The sequence below is a fragment of the Dipodomys ordii genome, unplaced genomic scaffold, assembly GCF_000151885.1.
Source record: "Dipodomys ordii isolate 6190 unplaced genomic scaffold, Dord_2.0 Scaffold98, whole genome shotgun sequence".
NCBI classification, from domain to species: Eukaryota; Metazoa; Chordata; class Mammalia; order Rodentia; family Heteromyidae; genus Dipodomys; species Dipodomys ordii.
Genome location: NW_012267314.1, coordinates 3,315,851 through 3,328,598, shown reverse-complemented (window position 1 = coordinate 3,328,598; position 12,748 = coordinate 3,315,851). Strand labels below are relative to the sequence as shown.

At 39.6% G+C, this 12,748-nt stretch overlaps 1 protein-coding gene across 1 annotated transcript in view; it reads right to left on the bottom strand.

The window, feature by feature from the left end:
* The window catches only part of Syne1 (spectrin repeat containing, nuclear envelope 1), a 388,103-nt gene that overhangs the window by 235,698 nt on the left and 139,657 nt on the right, over positions 1 to 12,748 (bottom strand). The window contains exons 31-37 of the mRNA XM_013026970.1: positions 12,161 to 12,321; positions 9,391 to 9,541; positions 6,231 to 6,458; positions 5,406 to 5,504; positions 2,075 to 2,262; positions 1,607 to 1,730; positions 142 to 308 (exon numbers count right to left, since the gene is read on the bottom strand). Of these exons, the coding sequence (XP_012882424.1) occupies positions 142 to 308; positions 1,607 to 1,730; positions 2,075 to 2,262; positions 5,406 to 5,504; positions 6,231 to 6,458; positions 9,391 to 9,541; positions 12,161 to 12,321 (1,118 nt within the window). The remainder of the gene's footprint in view (positions 1 to 141; positions 309 to 1,606; positions 1,731 to 2,074; positions 2,263 to 5,405; positions 5,505 to 6,230; positions 6,459 to 9,390; positions 9,542 to 12,160; positions 12,322 to 12,748) is intronic.

The following is a 12,748-nucleotide window of genomic DNA, read 5'->3' as shown; positions in this document are numbered from 1 at the left end:
TTATCTGTAATCATCTCCGGGATAGCTGGGCTCAACAAAAGCTAACAAAGCTCTACCTCCTAAAAGCACAGGTCACCTTTGAGAGCATAGCTCCCCCTGGAAAGACACATCAACAGCTTGAGAAGGTGTTTTGGAGCCAACCTTCTGCTGATGATCTGTGGTAGGTCTCTCCACCTCTCATCGAGCTGTTCCAAGTTCAGCTTCATCATCTTCACATCGTCTTTGGAAGCTACTGAGAACAGGGATTCCTTCAACTGCAGAAGACTGCTGTAGAACGAGGCCTGGGACACGACTTCAGTCTGTATTGTCTGGAGAAAGCACAGCATAGCACACAGCTCAGCCTGGCAGCACTGACCACAGAGGGCCATGTGAGGTGGGCAATCAGTGTCCAGAGGTTTCGCTCTCCTTCAAAATGGAAGCCATTGGGCAAAAGAGAGGGGTTTTTTTGCTACTTGATTTAGCAATGGAACTACCATTTTTCTAATAAAGTTTAAATATTCTTGGCACATGAATGAGTTTTCTGAGTTATAAATTGGGCAAGTGTGGAAGTGTGGATCTGTGTTAGGATGAAGAAAAAGAGTCATCAAAGGAACCAAAGGACAATAATTGTGGAACAGAACCAATGCACATCAAACAGTAGCGACATAGTGCTGGGTACTGGAAATATGGAATCTCGCTCCTTTGAGACTGTATTACAACAAGCTGTGGGATTACAGGATTGCAAACACTCTTCATTTTACTTGAGCATCCACGTTTCACAAACCAGAAGGTCTGGAGGATGAGGGCATGACCTCTCTCAGGGAGGAAATCTGAAGATGGGTATCGGGTTAAGATGCTAGAGAGACCTCAACTGTCTAGAAAGTGCTAAGCTAAAAGAAGCTTGCTTCTTCTTCAATCTATTCTAAAGAGTGATATATAAATCTCTTCTGAGAAGCAGTTTTATCTATTGATAAAACAGGATCACTTTAAGCAAGTTACTAATCTCTACAAAATCAGTAACATTGTCCATAGCTTCAACAACACCTAAAAGATTTTTCTTAGGTTAAAAAAAAATGGCTTCCTCAAACAGGTAATAAAACTCCTTGTCTTCCTATTATCAACATTTGTGCTCTTGTATTTTTATCTTTCTTGAAAGTAATAATTGCTGCTGATTTTTTCCTATAGTATATGACTTATTTCTTTTTAAGAAAGATACTTTTAGGGATCAAAATTTGGTTAATACAAAAGTGGAGAAAGTGTATTTCCTTCAGCTTCCAGGACTGAGGGACTGCCAATCCCATTTCACCCATGGATTTGCTTATCCTTTTCACATCTCCTCTGCCAGATCAGTTTTATTCAAATGTCAGACCTCCCGAGACTGGGATTACAGGAAGGTGCCTAGCTTGTGGTTATAGGATCGTCTACCTTGTGGTTACAGGATTTTCTAACACGCCGCAGATGTACAAAGTTGTTCTTTCTTCACAAGACAGAAAGCACATTATGCTTCAGGGAACACAAAACCAAAGCAAGACGTTAAGTGAGTTGGAGACGTCATTAATTCCTTAACTGATTTTTACAAAGCATCAGGGGCTTTCCACGGTCCTACCTCACCCCTACTGGAACTTGCCTGTATCAGTTGAAGTTCACTCTCCACTTTGACTCTGTCTGCAGCAATATCCACCTCTGGGGAACTGGCTATGGCCTCACACCGCTCTAACCAGGTCAAGAAGGATGACAGCTCCTTCTCCAGTCTGAAGAAAGCAGAGAAAATAAACAGATTCATCCAAAATGGTCACCTAAGAAGATGACACCTTTTCCAGAGAAGGGGTTCAGCAGCCATCATGACAAATGTCAGTGTCGATTCTTGGATGTTAAGGTACAAAACTGGGCTCCCTTTTGTGTGTGCACTTGCGATTTGCTTTTGTCGATATAAAAGGTAAGAACCTTTGCCCCTCTTTCGTTAAAATGGAGATCATGATCTCCCCACGGTAGATTCACAAGTTCACTCATTGTCCGACTGGGGTAATTATTTGTCATCACTTAAAAAAGCAGTTTGCCCCAACTGTCTCATAACTGGAGACAGAGCACTGCTCACCTCTGCCAGTGAGCCAGCAGGTCCTCCAGCGTGGTCTGTCTCTCCTTGGCCCTCCTCAGGGTGCTCTCATAACTCTGCTGGAGGGCTGCGGCCTCCTGGACACATGAGTCACTGTTTACCATCCTCCGGGCACTGGCAGAGAAGGTGCTGACTGTGCTGCTCAGAGACTCCAGAGCCTGGCAGAGATCCTATAGAGAGGGCAAGGGGGATACAGGATTGCCTCCGGGGTCACAGGATTGCCTCCGGGGTCACAGGATTGCCTCCGGGTTTATAGGATTTGTGTGTGTCTCAAACTGGAAAAGGACTAAATCCCATATCCACTTATGTAGAGTAGAATTTACAAAGTAGACACAGGAAGAAAAAATAACAACCGTATAAAAACAGGACAGTTGTAATCCTGTGTACAGTAACAGTTATTTCAAATCATTTCAGAGTTATTTCAAATTATCAAATTAGTTATTCCTGGAATTTTCATGTGTATGAATGTGGTGTGTGTGTGGGAGGGGGATAAATTAGGCCTCATGCTCTCTCTTAGCTTTATCACTGAAGGCTAGTTGATGTTTCACTATTTTGCTAATTATTTGGAAATAAGAGTCTCTCAGATTTATCTGCCCTGGCTGGCTTTGAACTGGGATCCTTAGATCTCAGCCTCCTGAGTAGTTAGGATTGCCAACACAAACCAGGGCTCATGGTAGCAGGTAATATTGTCAAGCTGTGGTTGAGTGCAAATAACTGACTTGGCAGAAAGCAAAGCCAGGCGAGGGGAGCCTGCTCTTAACAAAAGCACAAGATGAACGGTGAGATTGGTTTGTCTCTGAGATCCACTGTCATAAAATATTTTCCCTCAGACATCATAACAAGCAGCAATGGTAGCAACAGATATTTGTGCCGTGATGTGTTGTAAAGACACAGAGACAGAAAGGAGGAAGTGAGACAGAGAAACTTTCCCCTGGTTAAGAATGTGCTTCTGGGCACTGGTGGCTCACGCCTGTAATCCTAGCTACTCTGGAGGCTGAGATCTGAGGATCTCAGGTCAAACCAGCCTAGACTCTTATCTCCAATTAACTACCAAAAAAAGAAAAGTGGAATTGTGGCTTAAGTAGTAAGCAGATACCTTTGAGCAAGCTCAGGGTGGCTGGGTGCTGGTGGCTCATGCCTGTAATCCTCTCTACACAGGAGGCTGAGATCTAAGGATGTAGTTTGAAGCCAGCCCAGGTAGGAAAGTCCATGAGACTCTTATCTCCAATTAACCACCAGAAAAGCCAGAAAGGAAGTGGCATTGTAGCTCAAAGTAGTCGAGTACTAGCCTTGAGAAAAAAAGCTCAGGAACAGCACCCAGGCCCTGAGTTCAAGCCCATATCCAAAAAGAATGGGCTGGGAGAGGAAACGAGGGGGTAACAATGCTCAAAAGAAATGTACTCATTAACTTACTCGTGTAACTAACCCCTCTGTACAGCATCCTTACAATAAAATAAAAATTTTTAAATTTTAAATTTTTAAATTTTTGAGTAACTTCATATTCACATTTCATAAACTCATATTTTTGCATAACCTCATCGATTAGATCATCTGTAGAAGCTGTGATTCATTTTATACTAAATAGATGAATATTTTAAAATCCCCTTTTTTTTTTTTTTTGTCGGTCATGAGGCCTGAACTCTGGGCCTAGGCGCTGTCCCTGTGCTCTTCAGCTCAAGGCGAGCACTCTGTCACTTGAGCCACAGTGCCACTTCCGGTTTTCTAGTGGTTTATTGGCGATCAGACTCTCACAGACTTTTCTGCCCAGGTTGGCTTTGAACCATGATCCTCAGATCTCAGCCTCCTGAGTAGCTAGGATTACAGGTCTAAAATCTTCTTCTTAAGTTGCAAATGGCAGGTGTAATGTGCTAATGTATCCATCACAAAGAATGGATATTTCCCTTTGAAGTAGCTGGAGTCAGGAATTTATTAACAATAATGATGGGCCTCTGAATAGGGCAGACACTATGTTTTGCGTATTACTATACACATTGCATGTGTTATCTTGCTCAATCTTCAAAAGAATCTTACAAGATACATTTTCAATAGCATTCATTTTACAGATTGGGAAAATCAAGACTGAAAAAAACAACTTGTTTCTAAATATTTTCTTCTGTAATCTAAATATCAGAGAAAAGAGACTGACTTCACCAGAATTCTTTCATTAACATGAATCTTTTGCTTTCTACCAGTGGAGCCCTGTTCCCTCCTTAAGGGACATTTTTGCACAAATGCACATGCAATAGTGACAATATTTATGGTTCTCTTGGTTATTTAACATGTTTCTCTTTAGTTTTTCTGTGTATGATTCTCCTTTTCTTTGTGCCAGCACCAGGGTTTGCTCTTGGGGTTTGAGCAATGTCTCTTAGCTTTACTGCTTAAGGCTGCCGCTCTATCACTTGAGCCATAGCTCCCCTTTCAGCTTTTCAGTGGTTAATGGGAGATAAAAGTCTCATGAACTCTCAGTTTCCTGCCTGGGATGGCTTGAAACCACATCCCCAGATGTCAGCCTACCAAGTAGCTAGGCTTGCAGACATGAGCCACCAATACCCAGCATGATTCTCCCTTTTGGCTCTTCCTCCCAGCCTGAAAGAGCTAAATGCTTGTCTTGGCAAAGCCTGGCAGTAACTGCCCACTCAGAGTCCAGACAGAAAACAGGTCAGTGATGATAGGCTAACTGCATCTGGGAAGGCAATGGATTAACATGTAAAATCTGCCCCATCCTTACTCTCTCTTTTTGCACATTGTGTTATTTATGATGTGGGCAGGAAGTGACAAAATGTATTAGAGCTATAAACTAAAAATATCACATGTTCTAATAAATAAAAAGAGAAAATTATGTTATGCCCCTTTACCACATATTTATAACAAGTTTATTTGTAGCTAGACATCAATGGCTCACATCTGTAATCCTAGATACTCAGGAGGCTGAGATTTGAGTTCAAAACCAGCCCAAACAGACAAATCTGAGAGGCTCTTTCATCCAATTGACCACTAAAATACTGGACGTCTAGGTGTATCAGGTGGTTGAGTGCCAGCTTTGAATGGAAAAATTGAAAATACAACACCCTGAGTTCAAGCCCCCATATTGGAACACACAAAAAGCTTATATACAAATATAACATATACTCACTTCCTGTGTTACATATGTTACATGATGTGAGTACATCTGATCCACACATTTCTTCAACAAACATCATAAATATCTCCAATTTCTACGTGTCTAAAATGATTCACTCTGCTTCCTTTTCAAGTAGGAGTTACCCAATTTTTGAGGGGATAAATAAACAGAAATGTTGATGCACACACTTACCATCTGTTCTTGGAGAACTTTGTATGTTTCTGTGGCTGAAGAACATATTTTAATTGGCTCAGCAAGTCTCTCATCAAACTCAGTCACAGATTGCTGGATCTGAAGGAATCAAGATATTCAATCATATGAAAATTCACATCAAGGCAAAAATCCAATATACCTGCTTTTCATGGGTAACTTTCAATGTGATGATAAAATGCATTTTAAAATTAAATCCGATCGGTACCATTATTTGAAAGGAAAATTGTCACTAACACTCAGCCTGTGGGTGGTATGCAAGTGTCTACAGATGTATACTGAAATACAGCAGATTCATGGGAGAACTCAAATTGTGTGATTTTTTTGGACAAAGACAAAGTAAAGCAAAATAAAACACCAGGGACCAGCTACTCGAAAAAGGTGGGGGTGGGGGTCAAGGGAAAGTGATAGATGAATAAAGATGAGAAGAGGAAGAAACTGAAGTCAAGAATCCAATATACATCCTACAAAATTAAGAAGAATGAGGGAAGGGGTGGGTGGGGGAAGCGATGGATGGGTGAGAATCTTGAAAGGGTGATATTGATCAAGGCATAGTGTATTCATAAACTGATTTGTTAAGTGGCAACCATTTTGTACAACTACTTAAAGATTATTTTTAAGGAATACCTCAAAATGCCTAAGAACACAAATGGACCCAACCTGAACATAATCTATTATTAACAACTGGGTAGATGAGTGGCAAACGGTCTTTTCACTATTTCACTCTTTGTGGATCACTTCCTACTGCATTCTTTCTAGGCACAGGGTGAGCTATGTAAAGCTGGCATTGCACAGGCCAATTCTCACCTTTCTCCGATTCTCTTCGAACTTCTGCTGCTGTGATAAATGCCCCTGGATGGTCCCTGCCAGGCACTGGGCATGCTCTCTGAGTTCTTCCCAGTGCCTCCTTATCTGTGTCAACTTGGCTTTGATTCGAGCAGATTCTCCAGCGGTAATAAACTGGACAAAAGTCTGCACCTCTTCTTCCAACCCTGTAATGCTGCAGATCTTATTTTCTATTTCCTGAATCATGTCCTAAATATTTAAAACAAACAAAAACAAAAAGTGGGATGAGCAAGCTGGCTTTCCTGAAAAGACAAACACGATTATCTGCGCAAAGGGGGAAAAGAAAAACAATCAGGAGAACTTTCTTAACTGCCATCTAAATATCCTTGGGTGGGTGTAAAGCAGTTACACACACCGTGCAAATGCCTTTCCCGGGGAAGGAGAGGCATGCAGACATCACAGAATGTGACGTGATGAAGGCTGCATTGTGGTAGAAGAAGCAAAAAGGTGTCCCTGCCTTTCTCGACACAGAGATCTAAGCAGATCTTTCCTTATCAGTGAATGTTTTCACCATCTGCCCTGGAAGAGCCATGTATGTTCCAGGAACCCACAAAAATACTAATATTGTCCATCTTTTTAAATTTGCTGTATGTTCTTTGTGCCTAGGGCTTCCAAACAGACAGACCTGATACCCCGGGCTCAGGGATTATGTCTAAGGTGGGACTGGTTGTATCTGCCCAAATCCCAAGGGATATGGATGTTGCTGATCTGGGAGAAAGTCATGGATTTTTTCCTTGGACATCAACTCTCCAGGAAAAGCCTGTATCCCCTCATTTTAAAATAGAGGCAGAGCCTCTATATTAGAGCCTCTTATTAGCCAATTTATGAGAAGCACCAATGGCTATGAAGCATCTATGTGTGTGTTTAGCAGTGGGTGGAATAATCTCTTAAAATTAGGAGATGTTTTGTATAAGATTTGGCCAAACCGATGCCCCAAAATTCTTATCAACTTTTGATGTCAAGCAGTTAAATATATAATCCTGTTATCTTGGGAAAACTATACTTAGGACTCCTGTGTAGTGAGAAACAAGTTGCATCAGAGTATTTGTCATGTATTTAATTTAACTTTTCCTGTGGAAGGCTATCGTAATGTAACGGATAGGTATGTGTTATCTGAATGCTAGTACAATCTTTCATCTTTGGAATTTATTGTATTTTTCAGAATAATTACAAGTTCAATAAGTATATGTGGTCTACTACACACTAATAATTATCCTAAATGCTTATGACATGCCAGTGAAATAATATTAGTTAAGAACAATACTCTTAGCTTGTAGACTAATACATGCTGTCCAGAAACTCATAAGTACAAACCGTACAGTCATCCTGTTAGATGGTGGTCACAAAAAAATTCTATCCAAGAGAAAAAGATGCTTGAGGGTAAGTCTAGCTTACGCTCTTCTCATTGGTCAATAATGATTTGGAATGGCATGTCATGATAAATGCAGATAGCTTTACGATATTTTTTCAGCAATGCCAATACTTCATTAATTTTAATCCTAAAATTGATTTAGGATAAGCAGACTTTTCATGCTTCCATATTTTTCATGTTTCCTATAGTGCAGTTTTGGGTTTACAAAGTAAACATGAATTTATTAGGCCAAATTCCATTGACACTTATTCAATCATGTATTATTATGTATTCAATCATTATAATTATGTATAGCTTTTTCTTGATACTCTTATTCACTTCATATATTTTGTATCATTTTCAACAATGTCATTTTGGACATATTAAAATGTATTTACAATCTGATGGCAAAAAAATCCATAGTTGAGTATCTATGTATTTAGCAATCTAATACACCATCATAATTTTCCTGAAGAATAGCAATGATATGATGTTTGGTCACTGTTCTATTTTAGATGCTTTGGAATAAAGCTTAAACTAACATTAAGTGAATCTCTGAAAAGCATAAGTTGATTATTTTTAAAAGCATAGGCTAACTATTTTTAAAAGCATCGGTTAGTTTTTGAAATAATACTTTGAGACAACACTATGGAGTTATTTCCTTGGATTTCTTTCTTTTTTCCTATTCTATTTCTAAATATCTTCTGTTTCTTAGAATTTAATGAAAACAATTAAAAGACCAGTTAAAATTCTTCCCTCAAAGATCTAGAGATTAAAACTTTTCCACAACCGTTCCTTAGGAGTTTGGCCTGTTTCTCCTCACACACCACTGGAGATGAGCAGGCTGGTACAACCCACCTTCTGCTGCCTGATTGCACAAGACGGATGATGAACCTGAGGACCAATCTGCACAGTACATAACGAGCTATGCAACACTGCGCCCTCCTACCCCACTTAGAAATTCTGAGTCATCATGTTAAATGTCTCCTTACCTTGTGATTTATGATATTTAATAGAATTAAATGGCAAAGGGTTTCCTTCTTCCAAAAATAAATGAGGAAGGAGCCCAGCTAGGGAATTAAACAAAACAAAACCCGAATGGCGAAAAATCTGAAAACATGTGGTAGGAATTGTTTCCAAGAAAGAACAATACAGACACTCCAAGTTCAATTCTTTCCCACCCTGTTAAACCCTCTTAAACCCTCTCCGTAGGTTGTGTTGGAGCTTCGCAAGTTACCAGATCAGAATATCTCTGCACAGGCCCCAAGATCACCCATGGAAACAAAAGAGCTGAGTCTGATGGCTTCACCAGAAACCCAATTTTCAAGCTCTTCTTGGTGGTTGGCAAGGGGCTCACTACTAACACTCAAGCACGCATTTGGAATGGTTCTTATAAACAACGGTAACTGATGAATGTATTTTATGTTGTATAAATTAATCAAAAGAGTATTCCATGGGGGGGGTGAATTCAAAATCAAGGAAAAGAATAATGCAACCAGAAAATATTTTAATGATATTGCACACAACATTGACTGGCAGTGTGTAAATCAAGACACTATTAATACAGAATTCCATCTCTAAAGAGTTACCCGGTATCAGTCAAGGCCTCTTAGCTTGGTATTTTGTGAAAATTTATTTTTCATAGAGCTACATAGCAATGAAAGACTCCCCCCACCCACCAACCTGGGAACCAAATATGATGATACAAATGGAGGAAAGGAGTCCTTAAAAGCTAGACACAGATTGAAATGTAACGTGTGAGCAGGTCACCTTAATGTGGCTGATTTGCATGTCCATGGGCGATGGCCAGGATTCCAAAGCATTGAGTTCGTGTTCTTTCTCAGATATCCAGATGGACAAGGTCTCAAAATTACTGCCAAAATGATCCCACTTGCTTTTCACCATTTCCATGGTTTTAATACTAAAATTAACCAAATGAAGTTAAGAATGCAGGATTGTCATAGTGAACAGCAACACATTTTCCCCCTTAAACCACCAGGTGAAAAGAGAGTAAGGACAGGTGGGATTCTTTCAAGGTTGGAACAATGTGCACAGAAAGCAAAACACACACTTGATCAGAGCAGCTTGTCAAACTCAGGTCTTCCAAATGCTACTGAATGAGCACTTGACAAAGGCAAAATTACACTTGGTCCAGAGCAGTTGGAATCAGTATGAGCTAATTAATCCCTGCACATGACCAGCAGGACTTATTTCAATAGACCATGTCAGAATACACTCCAGCTTTTTAATAAGTCCTGTGTCATCAACACACCCCTTCTGCTCATAAAGGACAGATGCTTTGTGAAAACATCTGTAAAAGAGGAATGGTTTTTCTCAAGTGCATCTTTACGAATGAAGAGGGGACTGGTGGTAGGAATTGCTGCAGGTGGAACTGTTTCTATCTACAGCTAGGCATTGAGTTATAATCTATATTGCTTCCAGCCATTCATGGATGTCCTACGGTCTTGATACTTAAAGAAGCTACCAACTCTTGTTTCATGAGCACCCTGCTTTGAGACAACTTGGACTTTGTGTCACAAATTCAGTAAATAAAATTTCAACAATAGATTCTCAGTTTGTGTTAGTTATATATGTAAGCAGCTGAATATGGCTTTCAGTTAAAAAAAAAGACCAAGGAACTAACAGTATATTGTTTAAATGATAAGGGCCTGTGTTAAGATAATGTCCCTGTTTACCAAAAGGCACTTGAAGACGTTGAATTTGTGCATTATGGCACAAATTGATTGTCAAATTATCAAAGTATTTCCATTTCCATTTTATACCCACCATGCTCAATGCTCTTAGTAGTATATGAAATGTAAGTTACGCTATATTGAAAGTTTTTCTTTTTCTTTTTTTTTGTTGTTGGTCGAACTCTGGGCCTGGACACTGTCCCTCAGCTCTTCAGCTCAAGGCTATAGTGCTCTACCACTTGAACCACAGTGCTACTTCCAAGGCTTTTTCTGTTTATGTGGCGATGAGGAATTGATCCCAGGGTCTCATGCATGTGAGGCAAGCACTCTACCACTGAGCCACTTTCCAGCCCCTAGATTGCAAGTTTTTAAGTAAAATGAAGATTCAAGTGGGTATTATTAGTAGAACTAGCTTCCTTTCTAATAGACTCTAAGTTTTGTTATTTCCATAAATTGGGGAGAATATTTAAAATAAAGTTCTCAAAGTTCACAACTTTGTAAATAATGTATTTTAAATAACAAATTTTAAAGTTGAGGTAAATGTCAAATGTTAACTGCCAGGTGTTAGCAGTATTAAAAACAGATTTGACATTTTCAAATCCATCTCAGAAATGATATTTTATTTCTTAAGAATAGTAAGCTCTGTGTTTGATCTGTCACTAAATAGAAATTTTAGCCATATTTATTTTGAAGAATATTGGCCTCATAAATGTCCATGTAACTGGTTATCAGTAAGTTACTTCTGCTTTTAAGATAAAAAATTAAGTGTATAAAAAAATAGAGTTTTAGCAGGGCACAGGCTCATGCCTGTAACCCTACTCAGTAGACTGAGATCTGAGGACCATGGTTCAAAGCCAGCCTAAGCAAGAAAGTCTGTGAGATTCTTATCCCCAATTAAGTACCAAAAAGCCAGAAATGGAATGTGGTTCCAACTGATAAGGTGCTATCCTTGTGCAAAACAGGCTAGCGACAGTGTCCAGGCCCTGAGTTCAAGCCCCTGTAATGGCACCAGAAAACAAAACAAAACAAAAATGTGTATATATGGCTGTGTCAGGATCTGAATTCAGATCTGAATTCAGAGTCTTGCAATTGGTAGGCAGGTGCTTTGCCACTTGAGCCACATCTCTAGCCCTTTTTTCTCTTGTTATTTTGAGATAGGGCCCTGGTTTTTTTCTGGACCAGCCTAGACCGCAATCCTCCTATTAAATCTTCTCACATAGCTGGAATGCCAAGTTTTTCTGCTAAAATAGGATCTTGTGAATTTTTACCTAGGCTGGTCTAGAACTATGATCCTCCATATCTTGATCTCCTAGTAGCTGTATAAACAGGTATAAACCACTGTATTCAGGTCCAAGACAGATCCTTAAAATTAATTTCTGGAAATAAAATATCAACTGGTCACAACTGGAATACTGAGGCACTATCCATAAGCTCATGAGCTTTGATTTGGAGACAGTTGGTCTATGTGATGTGTACTTAGGTCTAGAATCTGTACTGTCAAAATATCTCTCCTTTCTAACTGCTGACAGCAGAATAGTACAGCCAAAAACATTCAATATTGGGATTCTTTTCAGAGTCCCTCTGTAAAGGCCACAGAATTAAATAGATTATGGCTATCTCATGAACACGGTCAGTTAAAGATGCAAACACCACACCACACCCCGCCCTCTCCTTTTTCTGTTATAGATATGGGTTCCTGTGTTGAGAATTGAGTGACTTCCTCAAAACATGTTGAAGTATACAGACACTTTGAAGTTTTAAAATACTGTTTTGAATACAGGATGCAGGAAAGGCGGAATTAACATTTTATCTCAGAGAAGAAAGCTTAGGACTTGTGGAGCACATACTCTTCTTCGAGTGTGTCTTCTAGTTTTTTGACCTGCTCTTCGATTGTCGTTGCCTGTTGCCGAAGCAGCTGCTTATTCTTGGGACCCAGGGGAATCTCAGAGGCTTCCTTGACCAGGTTCTTAGCCTGGACTGCAATACTTCCTGTTCGCTTGGAAAATTCCTGAGAGAAAAGGTATCACAACTGTTAGGTGCATGTGCAGTACGCAGTCACTCTGACCTCTGGTGAGGGCATCATGTCCTCCAGAAAAGATCAATGACTAGATAAAGCCATACATGTGTAGATGGGTACTATTCTACACAGTGATACTACTTTTGTCTGGCTGAACTGGATAGTTTTTATTTTATAAACAGAACCCGCTCTATTTCCTAGTCACTGGAAATTCTTAGTTTCTTCACTGCTTCTTATCGGGGCTGAACACTTAAAGATTCTGATCTACATTCTAATAACTAACGTATACACAAATGCTTTTATTTATTACAGGTCAGTTCATGAAATGGTCAATAGTGAATAGTTCTTTGATCATAACACTAACTTATTTCTACGCTTATTTACTTGAAGAACATCCCTTTAACCAAGTCAGTGATCT